At 45.3% G+C, this 20941-nt stretch overlaps 2 protein-coding genes across 2 annotated transcripts in view; one reads left to right on the top strand and one right to left on the bottom strand.

Annotated features, from left to right (window-relative positions):
* Positions 1-15268, bottom strand: part of Insyn2b (inhibitory synaptic factor family member 2B) — a 23152-nt gene extending 7884 nt beyond the window's left edge. The window contains exons 1-2 of the mRNA XM_057774275.1: positions 13206-15268; positions 12095-12169 (exon numbers count right to left, since the gene is read on the bottom strand). Coding sequence (XP_057630258.1) covers positions 12095-12169; positions 13206-14560 — 1430 coding nt within the window. The 5' untranslated portion in view covers positions 14561-15268. The remainder of the gene's footprint in view (positions 1-12094; positions 12170-13205) is intronic.
* The window catches only part of Dock2 (dedicator of cytokinesis 2), a 413359-nt gene that overhangs the window by 219955 nt on the left and 172463 nt on the right, over positions 1-20941 (top strand). The gene's annotated exons all lie outside the window — the stretch shown is intronic.

The raw sequence follows: 20941 nt of genomic DNA, 5'->3' as shown, positions 1-20941 counted from the left end.
ACTTAGTTGTTTGTAAATTCTAGGCATGAGCTCCATGTTTGAGGCTTGGGTCCCGGGTCTGAGTGGAGTACTTATAACCTTGATAACCCTGCTGCCCTTCTTTCCTTCCTCTTGACCTTCCGAGCCTCCCTGTCATGCCATCTCTGCTGTAACCCTCCATCCATGCTCCCTATATTCCATGCAGGGTCCTAAAAAGAAAGCTGAGCATTTCTAATCTAGTTTGGACAGATTCCGCAAGGACTGCGAGGAATAAATATTAGACAAGAAGTTGTTGCAATGCTGCATCCAGAACTGAATCACAGCGATAACCCAGATCTGTCAAGCTGTGTGAAGGTCATCCTCTGGGGGATGTATGAGGTCAGGGATGCCTAGTTCCTGGGGAGTCTTAGTGCCCTTGACATCCAGTCACGTGTTCAAGCACGCTGTCTTGGTGCATTCAGAGAACAAGTGGGACAGATGGCCAATCTAGCTTCCGCTATCATCATGGATGCAAAGCAGGAAAAATGTTCTAGGAAGCAGGGAGCCCTGTGCCCTGGCTCACCTGGTTGAAGTGACAGTAAGGGAAAGAGATGGCTCAGCGGTTAATAACACATATAGCTCTTGCAGAGGACCTGAGTTCAGTTCCCAGATAGAACAGACCACAGACACCTATGTGTATCCAACTGCAAGAGATCCAATGCCCTCTTCTGGCAACCAAGGGCATCAGTACTCACGTGCACATACCCATACATAGAATTAAAAATAACTATTTGAAAAATGCATAAATACATGACCAAGCAACATCTCCAGGCTCCTGATGATCCTAGCTGGGTAAGCAGGAACTAGGCAAGCCAAAATGAAATACAATGCCCAGAGTAGTGAGTTTCATCCTAAGATGAAACATTCAAAAATAAAACAAGTTTATAGAACCAAATAAGAAAGGTAGAAGATTGAGACAGGGGGGTTCCTGCTTTTATATAACATCTTTAGCCTTACAAAACTTCAAATATGTATTTTCGTTTTATTCTTAGAATGTCCTGGGAAGATGGAAGATTGTTAAACCCACTTAACTGACAAGCAAGTTAACAAAGAGAAATGATACTGGGAGCTATGATCAAACTTAATCCAAAATTTTGTGGTTATGTCTGTAATTCAGGTTTTTATCAGAACAAATATAGTACAGTAGGTGTATTAAACAACAGATAAATATTTCTCATTGTTCTCGTTGTTCCAAAGGGCTGGGACATCCAAGGTCAAAGCATTGCTGGTTTGGTGTCTAGTGAGAGCCTGCTTCTTGGTTCATAGATGGCTGTCTTCTCCCTGTGACTTTAAATGGTGGAAAGGCCCAGAAAACTCTCTAGAGTCTGCTCTACAAGGATAGCAGTCTCATTCATGAGGGCTGTATTCTCCTGATCCAATCATTTCCCACTTTCAAATTGCCATGGAATGTGACACTAAGATTTAGCATATGGATTCTGAAAGGCACAGACATCTAGCCTACAGCGCCTGCCTTCCTGATGAGTCTTTGTTCTTTATCTCTAAAGAGCGAATATTTCCACATGAGGGTCATGCTCTGAAGAGAAGCAATGAGTGCCTTGACCCTATTAGATTAGGATATGTGGTAATTTAAATGTGCGATAATACTAATATATTAGAGTGACTATCATTAGTGGAGTTTATCTTTTAGACACCATACTACAAGGTAAGAGTCCCTGTCATAATTCTCATTGTTCCATGAAAGAAACAATACTATCTTTGTTTACCAATTGAAGAAACTGAAGGAGAGGGGATAAAGGTTCTTCCAATGATTTGACCATGAATCTAATTCTAAAGACTATAAACCAGCATAGACATAGTTCCATGTAAGAACTGCATGGCAGAAGATGTGGGATAGGGTACCAACAAAGACTTAGGTCTCTTATGTGACCCCACAACTGTCTGTGGAACAAACCTCCAGCTGTGCTAGGTCATGTGGGTGGTCCCTACACCCTAGCTGACTTCCCATCAGGCAATATCCTTTTATACTGCAAAGAAGCCTTGGCAGTGAGTCAATGTACCCCAAAAAGATATTCCCCATCAGAGGACAACTTAGTTAAGGTTATCTGTGGGCTCAGCTATCATTAGTCTGCATCTTGGGTCTTGGCTGCATATGCCTCCCCCCTTCCCCCAGCGGCCCTTGGTACTCTCTTCTTAGAAAGTGGTTCTCATGGCTTTGTAAAGATTGCTGTTCTCAGCCTACACTGAAAGCAAGTTGGGTTCTAGGGTGTGTCCCTGGAGACAGAAGCCTCCAGATGCATCCCTGCTCCTTTCCTTCCTCTCCTGGGAGCACACTGTAGTCCCTCTCTGCCAAACCAGAGTGCACCACATGTGATTTAGCGTCCTGCAGCTCTCCTTACAGAGAATCAATTGGCTGTGGCAATTGATGGGTCAAGGAGGTCAATTTGCCCCAGGGAAGGCAAATCACATCACTTTGGGGGGTAAAATCACAGTTTGGGAAGATAGCCTTAGCGTGTATGCTCTCCCAAATACCACCAACTGCTTCAAGGGGTAGTGTTCTTCAAACCTTCCCACTGGGACTGTTTTGTTGATTACTTATAGGTTATAAGTTTGGGCATCACAACTTAAAGCCATTTCTAGCTGCCAATGACTCTTCAGGGGACCACAGATTGTTCTCTGGGCACACAGAAAAACAGAGCCAAGCTGTAGGGCCACCTAGAACTCCATAATGAGAAGCTTCCTAAGCTCTCTGAAAGGGTAGGACATTTCTCAGAAATGGAGCACATATATTAAGCGATGAAGGAAGCTCAAAAGGAACTAGGAGACAAGAAAGCCATCTGTGAGTCGGGACCGAGGTTTGGCCTAACTAAGTTAACGAGGTTACTGGGCAACTCAGCCTCCCCAGGACTCAGTTTTCCTATCTGTATGATGGGAATAACACTCCTGCCATCTGGATTCTGAAATGAGATGGCTCATCCATGCACAGTGTTTATTTGGCAAAACTACCTGGCACGTTGACTTATTTAATGGATGCTAATGATTTCTCTATGAACTTGACAGAGAAGTAAAGGCTCAGTCACAGTGTTGTCATTTGGGGCCCGTGTCCCTGCAGCACCCTCTTGTTATTCCTGTGTGATACTCAGTGTGCTTGACTTTGTATTTATGGCATGTTTGAGGCACTTTAGCTATTAATGCATTAAAGTAGGCTTCACTTTTTATTGCAGATAAATTGCTCGTGCCGTAAATCTTCCTCATTTCCCCTCACACTCTTAGAAGAAAAGGATGAAGCTCCCAAAAGAGGCAGGGAGTAAGGACAAATAAATGACTCGGATATCAACCTGTCGGCCTCTGAGAAACTGCCACCTGTGCCCCAAAGAGTATTTAAACCGTGTTTGTGGCCAGCGGCTGATGAAGCTAGACGGTGTTCACAGTCACATCCGCATTGAAATAGTCATTATTTGTATGCTCAGTCCATACTGGAATCTAACGGGAGCTAGAGATGCACCGTGATTAGCTGAAAGGCCAGCTCTCCTGTGTGTTTTAGAAATGCCCTCCCCTTCCACCCCACCCACATCCCACCCCACACCCCTGCCCCGGTAGATCTCAGCACCATCCAGAGAGTGGAAGGCTGCGGTTCTCTCTGTTTACCTGCCTCCCTGCCGGGAGAGTATGAGCCAACAGACAAAAGAAAAAAGAAGTACTAAATAATTTAAGGGGAGTGTTGGTTGCGAAACCCACAGGGCTGAAGCATACTGCAGTTTCTAGAGAAATGCCTTTTTCTCTGCCTAGGTAATAGCGTTAAGTGACAGGCATGATGGGGACCCAGTGGCCAAACAGCTTAGCCACAGAAAGAAACTCAAGGAGGGGCTCAGGGCACCGCTAAGCACATGACCTTAGGCAGTTCACTGATTCTCTGAGGCTCTCTGTGCTCTGTAAAATGAAGCCCTCACTTTCTTCCCCTGCGGGGTGCACAGCTGTGAGGCTGTGACCTGTCTCCCAGGGAGCCTCTTTGTCATCTACTGTCACTATCAAAACCAAGAGGAGAAAGGCCCCCGGAAAGAGAGTGCTAGGTACAAAGGAAAGCTCCTGCAGGGGACCTCCTTTTGAATATCTGCCCAGTTCTCAATGTGCTTCAGAAGGACTTTGCCCGTGGAGATGTCTGTAATGAGAGTAACAGAATTAAAGCATCTTGTGGTCTGCGGAGTTTGAAGAGCTTAGGGGGGTTGCAGAAGCTTCCTGTGTGGCACTTAGCACTGTGTGTTCTCTGTTGAGCACGAGGGGTGATTACACCCCTCCCCGGAAGGGAAGCCATGGTTGTGCAGGGCAGTGCTTGGCACGCCCACCTGGTCCGGTAAGCACTATGAATCCTCTAGGATTCTGCAGAGGACAATGTCAGCAGTTGGGCTCTTTTGCTGAGAAGCAGGCTTGGGCTTTCTTTGCTCTTAACTTTAATTACAGGAGAAATGTCAGCCTGGATTGCCAATGGTTCCTCATTTCAGATGAAAGACTTCACATGAGTCCCTTAAGCAATGTGTAAGGCAAGCTGAAGCTCCAGAGAGACTTCACAAACAAGAAGCATGTTCCCAGCGCTCATTCTAAGAACAATAATAATAATACCTTGTCCCTCCTCCCCTCCCGTCTAGTCTATCTCTGTTCGCATGAATATGAGGAGCCTATATGTGACCTTCTAACCCTCAAATCCAGGCCAAGCAGAAGGGTAACAGCCTCCTAAGGATGCTTGACAAGGAAATGCTATGAGTTCGGCAATTCCATTCATAAATGGACTGTTGCAAAATCTAGCCAGTAGGTTATCATTTCCTCTGTTTCTTTTTTTTTTTTTTTTTTTGGTTTTTCGAGACAGGGTTTCTCTGTGGCTTTGGAGCCTGTCCTGGAACTAGCTCTTGTAGACCAGGCTGGTCTCGAACTCACAGAGATCCGCCTGCCTCTGCCTCCCAAGTGCTGGGATTAAAGGCGTGTGCCACCACCGCCCGGCCTCTGTTTCTTTTTTTAAAAACTTGTTTGTTTTGTTTTTTTTTGAGACAGTTTTTCTCTGTAGCTTTGGAACCTGTCCTGGAAGTCACTCTGTAGACCAGGCTGGTCTTGAACTTACAGAGATCCACCTGCCCTTGCCTCCTGAGTGCTGGGTTAAAGGCGTGCACCATCACTGCCTGGCCCATTTCTTTTTTAAGGTTCCCCAATTTCACCTTGTCCAGAGGTCCTCAAACCTTTCCAAAGACCTTGTCACAACTCCCTCAGAGGGAGTAGAATAGGGAATGAACCTATACTACAAAGAGAGCTGGACTTCTGAAGCAGGCAGGCCATGGTCCCGTTCTGAGAGCCCCACTTAGGGAATGATCTTTAGTGTAATGTATATAAAATTGTTGACTGAGTAGAACTCAGCAACGAGACAGCTTTTTACCAAGTTCTAGCAGCCATCAAAGGGGTTTGGCCTTTGGAAGCAGTGTGCTTTGGAATCTGTCTTGCAGGAGGTCATAACTCAGTGCCGAGACTGCTCTTTCAATGCCTGGTACCAAGACCCTTCTAAGTAAACATCTTTTTTTTTAGTCTTGATTGCTTAATTTGAGTATTGTACAAGTACCAGCTTCTGTTACAGGCCCAGTGTCCTCATCTGTAGAATGGGGACCCTTTAAAAGTATCCTATATATTACACGGTGGGGGTGGCACTTTGGCCTGCGAATAGTAGAGCAGTAAGCTGTGGCTCGCTCACCGGTAACACTTTCCTATTTCTTCCCCTTAACTTCCTTCTCAGTAGATACTTCTCAGCTGTTCTCAGCTGTTGACATTATAAAAGTGATCAAATAAAGTAAATAAAGTCTGATAAACTGACCTTCAAAGAAACAAGGAGAATTTCTATATTATACATGTTTAACGTGGAAAGTCTGGTTCCTATTGCCCCCTCGTCAAAGGACCAGAAATTTCATGGCAAACAAAACAAAACAAAACAAACCATATTTTCACTCTTCTTATTCTGGAGGGCCAAAGCCCAAAGGTGTGGGCTATGCATTCCTTCTGGAAGCTCTGTGAGGAGACATATCGCCTCGCCACTCCAGCTTTGGGGGGCTACACACATTCCTGGGTGTGTGAGCTCTGATTCTGCCACTGTGTCTCTTCTCTGACTCTCCACTCTCTTGATCCTCATGGTAACTAAGGGACACTCAGGCCCCCCAGGTAAGTCCCCTATCTCAAGGACTTTAACATCGTCACACTTAAAAAAAACAAACAAACAAACAAACAAAAAAACCCTTCTGCCTGATAAAGTTGCATCTTCCAAGGGTTCAGGGATTACGATGTGGGTATTGAGGCACCTGCCCATCACCCCAGAGAGCCTGCAGCTCTAAAGCTTTAGAGACCATCGGGATCACCCGGATGCCAGAGCAAGTGGACTTTGGCCTGGGAGTTGTCTGAGGCTCTCTGCAAGCGAGTCTTCCTTTCTATCCAGAGCTGGCACAGTCCCGAGCAGCGCTGCTGGATGGCCCCAAAGAACAGGATCTCAATGTCCTGTGACAGTGCGGCAGCCATCTGAGTCATCTGAGGGAGATTTGATTAGGTTCCATCTCATTGAGAGTATACAGTGTTCCAAGGATCTCAAATTGACAATCCATGGGCTACATCTAGTCTTTATTGGGTTCAGCTCAAAGGGACCTGCTATGCAGAAGTCCTTCATTCCTAATAGGAACATTGGATTATCGCAACCCTCCAAGCCCCCATCCAAAGTGGGTTTGCACATAAATGACAATAATGACTTTATTCGTGGGTGACCCACACAACTGTCTCAAGGCCTCCACTATTTTTAACTCTTCACCTCCCATCAATATAGTTATACTTTTTTTTCTCATAAGCATCAATTAAGTACCAACTGTGCTACGCCCTGAACTGTCAAATGGATTCATGGCGTAGCAGCGGAATGGGCATGCCGTTGGGGCCATTTTGGAGTCCTTGGGGGAAGAGCTGGATTTCCTGGCAAGATGATAAAATACACTGATAGAGAATCACGGAGCGAGAGGTGTCTGGGAAAGTGAGGTGATGCAAGCAAAGGGCCTGAGGCTCGAGTGCGCAGCTAAGCAGCCTCTGTGTCCTGAGAGGAGTTGGAGTCACTGCAGGTGGAAGGCTTTGGCATCATGTTGCAGGGGCCTGGAAAAGTCAGCTAAAGGAAAGGGGAGCCAGGACAAGGTTCTTTAGTAGGGGAGAAACATGGCCAGATTCTGTTTTCAGATATAATTTGGCAATGCACATAGAGGAATACTCAGGATAGAAGGGGGAAAAAAAAGACCTGTTGGAGAAAAGACCAACCACCATTGAGATGACTGAACTTGGTGGTGAGGGGCTTACTAATCCAGAGCAGAGGGGTTGACATGTGGGGACTCGATTCAGCAGGGAAAACTAGTAGCTAAATGTATGTGTGTGTGTGTTGTTAAGAACAAAGGGCCTGTGCTGACCTTGCAGAGTCCTGACGCAGCCAATGGTGTTAAACTAGACAGTGTGGGAAAGGAGCTAATTTTCTAAGGGAAAATGAAGAGTATAACATGAATTGGGGGTGCCACTGTGATGTAGAAGAGTTTCCCAGCAGCATCCGTGTGTTAGAAGTTTGACCCTAAGGGGCTACTATGGGCTTTTAGTAGGTGGGGCCTTATGAGAGATCTTTAGGTCATTGGGAGCTTATCCTTGAAGACGATTGTGAACGAAAGCCTCAATCCCTCTTTTCTTCCTTGCTTGTGATAGAAGTGGCTTGCTTCCCTTTGGTTTCTGCTGGGATGTGCTGCTATACTTGAGGCTGAAAGCAATGGGACTGAAGCCTTTAGAACCATGAGCTAAAGACCATTTTTATTCTTATAAGTTAGTTGCCTCAGGTATTTGGTGATAGAAACAGGGAACTGATTAAACATTGCATGTTAGTGATTAATTGAAAACTCTGTCTCTCTGTCTCTTTCTCTCTCTCTGTGTGTGTGTGTGTGTGTGTGTGTGTGCAAAACATACATAGACCTACATGTTTCAAAGAAGAGGTAAGGAAAAGTGTGACCCAGAATTAAAGCCCATGAGTGCCACTAAAGTAACAGGAAGAGGCCAAGAATGAGATGTTGGACAAACAGTCCCCTGTCATTTTTCCATTTCTGCCTTCTCTCTAATGCTTTTCAAATGTTTCACAGCCAGCTTTTCCACTGACCCCTGAACTTACAAATTATTCCCATTTCCTGTAGAATCTACTTGGATAGCAGATGGATTGCAACCCCTTAGGGAGGGCCATCCTATTATTTTCCCTCAAAATGTTGGAAGCATTTTACAGCTTAAACCAAGTAGACTTTCCCCGAGAGCTAGATCCAGAACCATGTAACCAACACCCTGCAAAGAGGCTCTGCTGACTATTCCTGGAGTGAGTGTGATGAAGAGATTCAGGCAGATGTGGCCAGGGGAGCAGGGGCCAGGGAAAGGAGGAGGAAAGGGATGTGTCTCCCAGAGATGACCTGCTGTTAAGAAGAAAAAAGGGAGCTGAATCGGTTTCTAAACTTCAATCAGAGATTTTTCTCTTGTGCGCTCTCTCTCTCTCTCTCTCTCTCTCTCTCTCTCTCTCTCTCTCTCTCGCTTTGACCTAGCATCAATCCCCTGCCTCTGTCTACAAATGCTGGGATTACAGGTGTGTCCTACTGCACTTTAATATCCTTGTTTTTATGAGAGTCTCCCACACCCACTTCATGTGTATTCACTTAACTTTTTCTGCTCAAAATCAGTCTGCTTTTTAAACTTAAACAAGTATACAAACCAAGTGAGATAACTTTAGAAACGGGGACCTGTATCATTCCTCATGAATATTTAAGAGGATTAGTTTTACAAGTTAAAAGCTTCAGCAAAAAATGCTTAAAATTACTACAGTCTGGCTCGGTAGTTACTTGCCCATGGCGATGAACCTGAGATCGGTTCCCACTTTACAAAGAAATGTGATAAGCAGGCACTATCAAGGGCTGAAAGATGCTGTGGCAAGGAGCACAGATTTTCCCTTCTAGGTAATCAGAAGAATTGAAATAAAATTGAAAAGAGAACAAGTTTCTCACTAAGTAATTCTCTATTATTTAATCTTGGGAGCCACCAGTGGCATTCATGCAGCCCCTTGGGTAAACTGACCAGGGATTAAAGCTTACAAGAGGGAATGGAGATCGAACAGGCTGGAAGCAGCTTAAGCTGGAGTAAAGCCAACTCCCACCTCTCCCCTGGGAGTTTAGTTAGAAAATACACATAGCGCTAGTGACATAGCTCAGTGGTCCTGTGCTTGCCTGGTACTATAAAGCCCTATGTCTAATTTCCAGTACTGCAAAACAACACCTCCTTCCCAGCCCTGCAAAAAAGCAAAAAACAAAAAAAGACTCCCCAACACACCCAAGTCTTTCACCTTGGTACATTGAACCTCTGGAAGCCCTGGAGAGCCATGCCCTGTACCTTTAGGTGTACTCCTTGAAGGTTTATCCAAGAGATTCATGGCAAGAGGAGGGAGCCAAGGAGGTGTGGGGGTCAAAGAGAATGAGCTTCTTCGAACCAGTGACCTCATCATTCTGACAGGAGCAGGGAGCATAGCCATAGCCTGTGGCTGATGAGGTGAGGCCCGTGGGCAGCACCACTTAGCAAACCTTATGTGTTGCTAACTTAGCAACCTCTCTGGGGAAGAAAAGCAAGTAGGCAATCCATCAAGTACCATGTGCTTTATGTACAGTGACGGGCACTGGAGCCATCCGTCATCAGAGAGAGACCACAGCCTGCGGAGTGGACGGGTATCTCACATCACTTGCTCATTAACTTCTAAGATCTGACTTTCCAGGACACAACACAAGTTTGAAGTCATTGGAATTATTTTTTTTCTTAAATGGTAACTCTCATCTCACTGTTGCCATGACAGAGATGCTGTTCTGATCTTTTTGCTTTCATCAGACTAATTGCCCATTCCTTTGAGGTGGTTTAGAAGTAAGGATACAGATACTACCTGGGATGGCAGCCAGACCTTGAATGGCAACAAGGGCTGGCTGTTTCGAGGGGCAGATACAAGCAATGCATGCTGGGGTGGAGCAGGAGGAGAACATGAAGGTGTGCAGAACCAGCTGGGATGTAACTTCCCTTAGCATGCTTGCTTGGGGTGTTTGAGGCAAGTGTCAGGAAAACGTAAACCTTCTCAGGCCCTAGAAAGTCACAGTTCTACCAAATATTGCCGCTGTTGATTCAGCTTAGAGTAACACCGTGTCGGAAATACAATGCACCATTGGGACCAGCTAATTAAAGCCTCTCATTTCTCCAACAAGGAAACCCAGAAGCCAGAAATGACTTGCTCAGGGGAAGGTCATGAAACTCGAGTTAGATGGGAAAATAATCACGTGCTCCTTTTACTAACATAAACCATATTAAAAAAGAAAATATCACTTGGGTACTTGAAGGAATTCCGTCTAAAATGTAAGTGCAAGTTAGTCCAAATCAATTTTTCCTGCTTCTGATGAATAGTTTTTTTAAATCCCAGTTTACTGTCTAGACATGTAATAATTTTTGTACTCTTAGCGATTAGAAAATGCGCTTAAAGACAATGAGGACTACTGAGAACTCAAGAACAATGGCAATGGGTTTTTGATCCTACTGCACATACTGGCTTGGTGGGAGCCTAGGCAGTTTGGATGCTCACCTTACTAGACCTGGATGGAGCTGGGTGGTCCTTGGACTTCCCACAGGGCAGGGAACCCGGATTACTCTTAGGGATGATGAGGGAGGGGGACTTGATGGGGGAGGGGGAAGGAAATGGGAGGTGGTGGCGGGGAGAAGGCAGAAATCTTTACTAAATAAATAAATAAAAATTAAAAAAAAAAACCTCCTTCATCACCAAAAAAAAAAAAAAAAAGATGAGAGATTGAAATTAAAGAGCAGCGACTGATGAGACTTCCTGTTTCTCTTTCCAGCACTGCAGGCCTGTCTCAATAATTCTCTTTTCTGGAGGGGTGGGTTATTGCTTTGAGATGTGAAGGTGTGAGTGCTTTTAGCGTTGGAGGAACTTTGTAAGTAGTCTTGAGACTCCTGTTATTTGGTGTAGACATGTGGGGCTTCCATGTAGGGAGCCGATGGGTCAATGAGAAGATGCTCAGGGCCCTGCCTACATGGAGGCACTGGCTGGTTTCCAGGTATGCAGTACCTCATTAGGATGAGATCTCAGCTTCCTGCGGAGGGAAGGAAAAGCTCTGATCCAAGACGGGCGCCCTGGTGGAGCAGGGGTTTGCTCAGGCCCTTTGTCTCGCTTTCCGAAGAGAAATGTCATGCAGAAAACAGAACCATACTCTTTTGCCCAACAAAATTAGATGTTGTCAACTAGAATGAGTGCTCTGACTGTATTTCCATTGTCCTGCCAAGCGGGCTCCTGCGTGAGGAGACCACTGATCTCTCCAGTACTAACAGCAGTGACTCTTCAGGTGTGTGCAGATGTTTGCAGTCTCCAAGTACATTCCCAGATGTTGCATCAGTTGTTTTCCTGGCCAGTCTATTCAGAGGTCACTATGCATACTCTACACACAAGGAAACTGAGCCAGAACAAGTAGGCTGGTGTCAGATTTGGGAATTCAAACATGGGTCTAATAATTTGTCTTACACTGGGAAGGAATAGTGTATTTCCCAGTGAACACAAAGTACTCATAGCTATTGACATGGAAAGTGTGCATGGTATAGGAGATTGGGTGTAGAGAAGACGTAGTGAGATAGGGAAACTAGAATTTAAAAATCTGGAAATGAGTCCCAATCCTGGCCCCTTTGGTTCTCAAGATGTTCTGCATGAGTTGGGCAAACCTCTAAACTTCCTGGATTCCTCTTCCCACCTCCTGACAAATAACTGAGATGAGCTGCAGAGGTGGATGGGTACCTGTTCTGGTTACCTATTGTGTTAGGGGATTTACTCCTAGACCCTGTGGATAAGAAAAAAAGCAGTCCCTGCCTTAGAACCAGATAAAGCATTGCGCAAACACCTTCCATGTTAAGGCTAGGTACTTGTCTCCGCCTCTCTCAGCTTTCTGCACTTAGGGCATTCTGCTAGTGTGTTCTGTGGACTCACAGCTTCCTGCTCTGCTGAGCAGGTCACAGTTGGTACTGATACCTGTATATGATGCACGCCGTGTTCTGACAGGTGCTGCAGTTGTTGAGGTCTTGGCCAGTCCGATAAAAGTTCCGCCTGTGAGACAGAACAGGTTGAGGATAAACACAGAGGTAAAAGCCATGGGAGACCCACATTCTATTAACTCAGTCTGTGATCTTAGTCCCCAGAGCCCAGTATTCATGATGCCCCAAGATACGTGAAGATATAAGGACAATGATGGATGAGGTTGGGGCAATGGAACCTCCCATTGCTGTGGTGCTGGGTACATCTTTAGTCACTTTCAAATGTCATGTGTTTTTCCTGCTCTTGGTCCTGAAAGATGGGTAATTTTGCAAGTGAGTAGCTGGTGAGTATAGAGACTCCCGATCCCTGTACGTGGTATTTCTCTGTCAGCATAGCCTCCTAAGGCAGCCTGGGTTGATTCCTGGTAGCCACTGCCACCTAGTTACTTCTCTTTCCAACTTTTATAAGCTTCAACCATTACTTTCTCTTGGTATTTAGAGCCTTTCCAGAGTGATGAACTCTACACCTCAGCAAATACTGCCTGATGTTCCCATACCACTACTGAGTCCGTCACTTGGGGCAGTATGCTCTGACTTTCTTCTATCAGAACTCGGGTCTGATTTTTATGTAACTGGGTTGGTCCATGTCAGACTAGCCCAAGTCACCAAAGTAGTCAGTAGAGAAGAAACCCAGTTCAGTGTTTTCCTTAAGTCTTTCAGGACAAACACATGTGAAAAACTACAGCAATGCAAAACTGCTAACTCCCTCAGACGACAGGAAGACACTGCCTGCCGTTATTCCCGCCCCCGTCATTTACTGGACCCTCATCTTTATAAACCATTTTTTGATCCTGTCCTTCACTAGTCCCCTTCTTCAACCTGCTGAAACCTGGAAAAAATAGAGTTAACCATGGGAGTCCATTCAGAACTGCCAAATAGAGGATTGTTAAAACCCAGGCAGAGCAGAGGACATTAGTTATCATCTGGGCAAACAATAGACCATGAGCACTTGGGAGATGTTGTTTGTGGTGACCTGTGCTCTCACTCTGCCCCTTCCCAGAAAATGACTTCACTCGGAGGTGTTTTCAATATAAAGAAATCCACCTTACCCTTCTGTGAGAGCGCGAGCTTTCTCCAGATCTTGAATCACATTCAAAAGGACCTTAATTTTCTCTTGGTTTGAGTGCAACGATTCCTCCACGGATTGCAGCCGGCCTTGGAGGTCACAGAGTTCCCCCTGTGCCAGGTGACTGTGATTACTACCACCGAGCTCCCTGCTGCTCTGACACTTGTCCTCATGCCTCGGAAGTGAGGACGGGAGATGCTCACTTCCAAGACCAGTCTGAAGCTCCGGGCTATCTGACTGGCTGGGGAGCTTTGTCACATGCTCCCAACACACAGGGACAGACTTGGACACACTGCTACTTTTGAGCGGTTCCAGGTCCTGGTGATTGTCACTCAGTGCTGTGCAATCCGAGGCTCTTCCTACGTGGGCGGTCTGGCTATGAGAGCCTGGCTCAGACGAGCCATGAGTTCGTGATGGTGAAGGAGCACACATCTTCTTTGACTGAGATGACAGAAGGCCAAGGTCTTTGTTGTCAGGGTGATCTTTGGGCAAAAGCAATTCAGGTGTGAGTTTTCCCGTGCCTGGGGTGTTGTTGGCACTGCTGTTGGCATTTAAGCAGGAGGGGAGTCTTTCCGGGTCCGATGTCACCTCTCTTTGCCCATCCCCTGGACATATGGTGACCAAAGTGGGTATGGAGTTGCTTTCTGCAGCTGGGCTTTCTGGGCTGAAAGTAGGTTCTCGAGCCTCTGGAGCTTCCCAGGTTGGACTGTGACAAATATCATCTGGAACCTGAATGGCAGCTGTTGCCTTCTCTGAGGACCTCCAAGTCCCAGATTCCAAGCAGAAGCTAACAGGCCCATTGCTTTGCACCTTGGACATCCTAGGGAGAAACGGGTGGGGCATTTTGAGTCTTCGGGGCCCATCCTCAAGATGCTGAGCCAGCCTCAGGAAGGCAAGGTCAGAGGACACAACATCCTGTTCAGAGAGGTTGCCGTTGACCTGGATGGAACTTGGGGATGCTGTTGGCATTTCTACCAGGGACTTGCTAGATGTGAGTTTCTTCCTTTTGAAAACTGGGAAGTGCTTCCTAAGACTGGGGGAAGTCTGGATAGAGATGCTGCGAAAGCCTCCTGCCTTGTGGGACCTGGGGAAAGACAGCGAATAGGTAGCGGGGTGATGGTGTCGGGATGCTTGCGTCTTCCCCATTAGACCCGGGTCTTCAGGCGTTTGGGTATCAACCTCCGTCACGCCAGTCGGGCTCTTAGTGTTCCCATCTTCCTTGAATCGCACTTGCTGTGATTTGCTCCTGCGGTGGTGTGGTTGTTTTACAAGCTCCACAGACTCGAGACTGCTTCGCTTTAGGAGCACAGGCCGCACTTTCATACTTTGCTGGGCCATCGAGCCTCAGTGAGAGAGAGGAGAACCACACACTTGTCCTGGGCACATCTCCCTTAGGTCTTTAGAGCAGTATCTAATGATGGAGACAAGGAAAACGGCCAAGCAGGGTGTAGTGGTCCGCTCCTTTTGATGCAGGAAGCCCCGCCGGCCATTCCCAGCCTGACTGCACAACTTAGAAGCTATCTGGAATGCTTCCCCTGCAGTTGAAATATTATGTCACAGTAGTCATAATCACTGAGCAGATAATCCGTGAGCTAGGCTAATTATGAAGCATCTGACCTACCAAGAGAACTGATGGGCTTGCCTGTCAGTGGATTCCAAGAAAAAGTTCTGATCCTAGAAGACGCTCGCTGTCTTGAACCAAAAAGACAACAGAAGTACCATTTGGGGGATAGCGCCACACTTGGAATGTGTGAATTCTGAAATGAACCTGCTGTGTCTAGAGCAGATGGCTGCTTTTCCCAGAGCATTGAACTGCAGTGCAAGGCTATGGGAGCCTTAAACACATCTTCTTGCCATCACATGTAAATATAAAGAGTAGGCGATGACCCGGGGCTCTACTGCTTACATGGTACGCGATGTCCCTAAGGGAGATTCCCCACGTGCGTCAATCAGAAATTTCTCCATTGGGACCATTATTTTCTTCCATGTTGCTTCCCTGTGTTTCAGTGAGGGAAGCTTAACTTCTTAAATACCCTCACTGAACCCAGCAGGGTATGAGTAGGGGAGAATCGAGGCATCAGAGAGACTTAGAGGGATGGGCTCTGTTGTGAAGTCTTGGTTGGAGTTCATATGTGGGCAGTGAGTCACTTCTGCAGGTTTTTCTGGAGATGTTCAACTGAGAACCATGGTCACTGCATCTTTGGGGTCAGCGTGGAGACAAGACAACCTTTATAAGCAGTCAAACAGTACCTGAAAAGGGAGAGACCACAGTCACCAAGTTCTAACCTCTTACTTGAATTTCCTTTAAGAGTGTCTAGCAATCAACTCACCATGTTGCCTTCTCTTAGTTTCTGTAGTGAATGAGGTGCCCTTGGGGGTGCAGGTCCTTAAAAAAAATCCCTGTCTACCTAGATCACTTCCTTTTCCTGCGATCGCCACCCAGCCTTCTGCTCTTCATTCATAAACAACCACCTTAAATAACACATCTTTAAGGAGCCTTCGCAATGACTTCTTCCTTAGCCACATCCCTAATGGCAGATCACACCATCTTGGATGTCTATGCTACCTCCAACATGTGAAATACTAGTCAACAATAAAGAAGAAGAAAATATTGGCATATATCACTCCGGTGGAAAAGGAAAAGCAAAGCTGTCTCCAAAACTCGCTTTGCATGATTCAATTTGCACAACCTTCTTGAAATTAAAACAGAATTTTAATAGACAGCATATTGATAACTTGCCAGGGAGGTAGGAGGAAGTGGAAATGGCCGTGAAATGGTATCCCAAGGAATTTTTACTACCACATTCCACTAAACAACCTTTGTGTGTACACTTACTTAGTGAGTATTGCCCACCGCTGTGTAACTAGAGAGGATGCAGCAGGAGCTTTTACAATCTGTGCTTGGGCTTCCAGCCCTCCTTTGGGCTCCCTGTAGGACTTAGTGAGCATGTGCTGAGACAATGAATGGCTGAGTGAAGGGTAGGTCCCTTCAGCAAGCAGAGCAGAGCCTGGACATAGGCAGGGCAGGTGGAGGTTCTGGGTACCCTGCAGGAACAAGAGAGCCATGGCTTCTCCCAGCTATGACTGACATTTACTTAAGGACAAGATTCTTCTCAAACACCTTCATTTTTATTGCTTTCGAGGAGATAAATGTGCATGAAATTCTCCGAGGAGCATGTACCTTGTAAGAATAACAGCCACCATTTATTGAATACTCATTTTTTACCATGCTGAGGGCTTTCCACACATTAATCATAACAACTCACATTTACTGAGTAGCCACTAGTGTGGCAGGTGCAGTGGCAAATACTCCGCAATTCTGAACATGCTCACTCATCAACCAAACTCCTACGTAGATGGGTGCTGTCCCTCCCATTTTACAATGGATGACCCTGCGGCTCAGAAAGGTTAAGTAACATGCCTAAAGATAAACAGCTAGTGGTAGGGGCAGGTTCTGACCTTAAACTGTGAAACCCCAGACTTTGGCCCTCTTAACTGCCCCCACTGTCTTTCCAGCACAAATTACCTTATTTAACATTTACAACAGAAAAGCAAAGTATCATCCTGACTGAAGAGAAAACTCAGGGCTCACAGAAGGTCAAGGAAATACAATTTGAACCTGTGTATTTGCAATTTCAAGTCAGGGAGCTTTGATTCTGCCCCCTTGGGACCAAATCACTACAGGTATGAGAGCAATAGGGGTCTGTTCTGACCTAACCTAGCCCTACCAAAGCAAGTCAGAGAGGTATGGCTGATGCGAGTTCTTAGCCTGGCTGGGTCAAGCAAGAGATCTTAAAAGAAAACAAGTGATGAATGCATCACCCTTTTCATCACTTGGTTATCTTAGAGAGAACAATCTTTGTGGTACAAACTTACTGAGCAGACTCAAACTCTTGGCTCCTAGCAATAGCCCATTGCTCCTGAAGCCAGAACTCTTGACGCTACACTCAATTCTTACTGTTTGCTGGCTCCCGTGTAACAGGGAGGGTGCGGCCTACACTTTTTCTCTAGGTCTTCTGCTTTCTCTAGGGTTCTAGATAATCCCCCACTCCTACTGCCTTGAGAGGGTTCACCTGATCCCTGGAGGCTAGGTGTGTATGTGTGCCTGATCCTAAGGGAGATTAAAGTCCGTATGAGATGCTGCCATAAAGCTTTTGAAATTAACCATGTTCACATTGTCAGTATGCCTTAGAATGTCATCCTCTTACTCACTGGAGGACTTCACATTTTTATTGTCATCTGTAAAATGGGATGATAACCAGTAGTGGCCAGCCATGGGCTCTGTAGCTCACCCTTGGGCAAACCACCCTCTGCAGCTTTCCCAAAGAAGTAGAATTGGATTAAAGAAAGAATGAGCAGTTTAGAAGAATCATCACCACCTGGCTCAATGGCCTGAAAACCAGGCTAGTCTATGACCAGGGCATTGTCATGTGACTTCCTAAGGTGATGACCCTGTCACCCAGCCCATCATGCCAACCAACAGCTTTAAAGTCAATTCCATGGTTCTATGACTTTGCATAGGTATTTTTTTTTCTTTTAGGTCTAGTTGGTCCTTTCATGAATAAATTTCTGTGTTCTTCCGTAAGTAGTTGCTTAGCTTACCCAGATACCTCTGAGAACAGCAAGCTTGCTGCTTGTTTCATAGTCAAATAATTCTTGCATGTTTATAGTAACAAGTATGTATTGAAAACTCACCGTGACTTAGTACTGTGTGGGCATCTGGCACGAAATCCTCAATATGACCTTCTGTTCGTGAGTCTCATATTGCTAAGTAAGCAACTGAGATTGATGAGACGGTCACATGCCCGATCCCATGGATCTTGTACCCTCACCTTGAACTTCATAGCCTAGACATCCCAATGCCTGCTTCAACGAATTTCATCATCCAATTATCCATTACTGTTCATTAGCACATCATCTCCAAGAACGTGAACTCAACAAGACAGAGCTGATTCTTGTGAGTGCCAGTGTATAGTGGCCCTCGGTTCTATGCATTGTGATGGTTGTTTTTCACTTCTTCTCTGAGCCCTCATGACACTCTTAGAGGCAGGAGATAGCGGTTTCTTATTTAATGGATGTGGACACAGAGAAACAGAAGGGCGAGTAATTTGTCCCAGTTTGGTTATTTGGAAAATGACAGCGTGGCCTTTCAGGTTAAGGATGGACACTCGAGCACGGGCCCCTAAACGGTGGACCTTGCTAGCTTCTCTGGGGCTTAAATCACTCTGCACAAAACCTGTAGCAAATTTCAAATTCCCTCTGCATTCTCCTCCAAAACCAGCTATCGTTCCAATTCCAGCATGGCCCTTGTTCTGGGAAAGCTATGTCCCGTCTAGAAGCTTTTATCTTATCTTTAAATACAATTGATTTTCTATTTGTAAAGATACCATGCACTCATAAAAATTCACATAAGTATTTTCATAAAGAAAGAAAGGAAAAAGTCACCGGATACTTCAGCACCCAGAGCCACTGCGCATCACCAGCTTGGACAGGTCTATTCTTTGTTTCTCATGGCGCAGTGTGTGGACAAGCTGTTTGCAAGGATAGAATGATGGACAGGAAGCCTTCCCTTCGGTGAGCATGAAGGAAGTGTCACACTGTGCCTCACAGATTCCTTTCTGCTATCCTTCTAACTAGGGGCAGAACTCTGTTGTGTAGTGTATCTTGATCTCTAAATAATCTCCATTTGATGATATTTAGATATTCCTAAATACTTGGTATTATTAATGATGCTATAAACAACATGTTTTCTGTGTGAACCTTGGCATATTTGTCTAATTATCTCCTCAGAATAGATCATAGAAGAATTAGTAAATGAAAGTAGTTATATTTAACTCTCTGCTGAAACTGTCACTTTACAGCTTAGCATTTTGGGAAGTTTGGCATCTCTCACCCTTACCATGTGTACAGAAGCCCTTTCACCAATGCCTCTGACCTTATACTTGGTCAGTTCCTGATAACTAGTTTTTTTAATCATTGCTAATAAGGGAAGGGGAATGCCATATCTCATTCTTGAGTGGATATTATTTTAAATTGGCCTTTCAATGTTTTTAACAATTTGTTTTTAGTTCTGCATATGTGGGGGTGCACACGCGGGTGCACTTTTGGGAAGTCCAGTGAAGCATTGGAGCTGGAGTTATAGACAGTTGTGAGCGACCTGAAGTGGGTGCTGGAAACCAAACTTGGGGCCTTTGCAAGAAGAGTAAGTGCTCTTAACAGCTAAGCCATTTCTCCAGCTCCATATAATTGTTAAAAGTGTGATTTTATTTTTTTAATTATGAGCATTTAAAGTTTTTTCACCTGCACTGTGTTTGGTACAGGTAGAGACTGAGAACTTAAAACTGAGTATCTGAATCATTAAGCGAATGTGAGAATTCTGTGTCCTAGGCAGAACCTAGGACGTGTAGGAGGCAGTCTTCTCTTTGAGTGAGACTTGTATTTGTGTTCCAACTCTTCTGTCCCCACACTCTCTGGGCTCTTTATCCTGGGAAGTTCACCTGGCTGAAAGACATAGCCTGCAGGAGGCCTTAGGTCTCCTGGGCTCTCGGCTATCCACTAATTGATAGGGAGTTCCTTTGGCCTTGGTGGTTAGGGCTTAATTAAAACCTGGCCAGAGTCCAGAATCGTTCCCTAGAGTCATACAGCATCCTGCTACACGCCTGGAGCCTGGGAGTCAGAACTAATCTTTACAGTAGTTTCTAGTTTCCCCTTGATCATTGACTTACTGAACACGAATCAACTGTTTGTATTCCAACTATGCCTTTCGCCCATATCAGAGGTCCTCAGAGAATCAGTCAGGGTCCATATGTTTGACAGTCAAAGCCATGCATGCCACCTCTGTGAGCTACTTGCCTCAGGCTTCCTCTGCACGGCCTCTCCAGCTCCCTGTTCTGGAGTGTGTGCAGATAATACCAGGAAGGGTTAAGTGCATGGGCTTTGACTTGTGATGGCTTGGACTCTTGCTGGCTTTGGAACACTTGAGTTGGCCTATATAAAACTTCACATAATTATGATGATTGCCAGAGATATCTAAGGCGGTCATTAGGTCAATAGTAGTTCATTAGATAGACTGCAATACAGGTATGAGATGTTTGTACGTGGCTCTTGGGTCTTCTGCCTCTGCTCACAGGGGAGCTACATGAAAGTGGTCATCACGGAAACCACGCCTAGCACCCTGTCACCTCCATGCTTCACACACTGTCCTATGTCCTTGTCTTCTGGCGGTGTCTTTATCTCCCGACACTCTGCTCCCCTGAGAACAGGATGTAGTGACAGTCGACCCTCAACTTTTGCCTCTGAATTGGCACAGAGCAGATCTTCAGCGCATGGTCATAGAACAAATGAATTTAATATATTTAACATTTATATCATTGCCTTCTATATCATTAAGCAATTTAAAATTTTTTATTTCAGAGGTGAGATCTTGTTATATTGCTCAAGCTGTCCTTGACTTCTTGCCTCAGTCTTCCAAGCAGCCGGGACTCTATGCACACACTAATATATCCACTGTACAGAGTTCTAGAGCTAGCAAGGCACCAATATTTGCATTCCTATTTAATTGAGATTAAATATGCTTTCAGCTTTCTTTCCCTCGCAATGATGTATTATCAGTAGTTCTTAAATGAATGAAATACATCTATCCTTTTATATATTATGATTTCCCAGTGTATGACTTAGATTAAATTGTTCAAACCTGGAGGCTTATTAGAGCTGTGTGCA

Source organism: Chionomys nivalis, chromosome 7, assembly GCF_950005125.1.
Source record: "Chionomys nivalis chromosome 7, mChiNiv1.1, whole genome shotgun sequence".
Lineage (NCBI taxonomy): Eukaryota > Metazoa > Chordata > Mammalia > Rodentia > Cricetidae > Chionomys > Chionomys nivalis.
The sequence above is the reverse complement of the archived record's forward strand: the minus strand, read 5'-3'. Positions and strand labels throughout refer to the sequence as shown.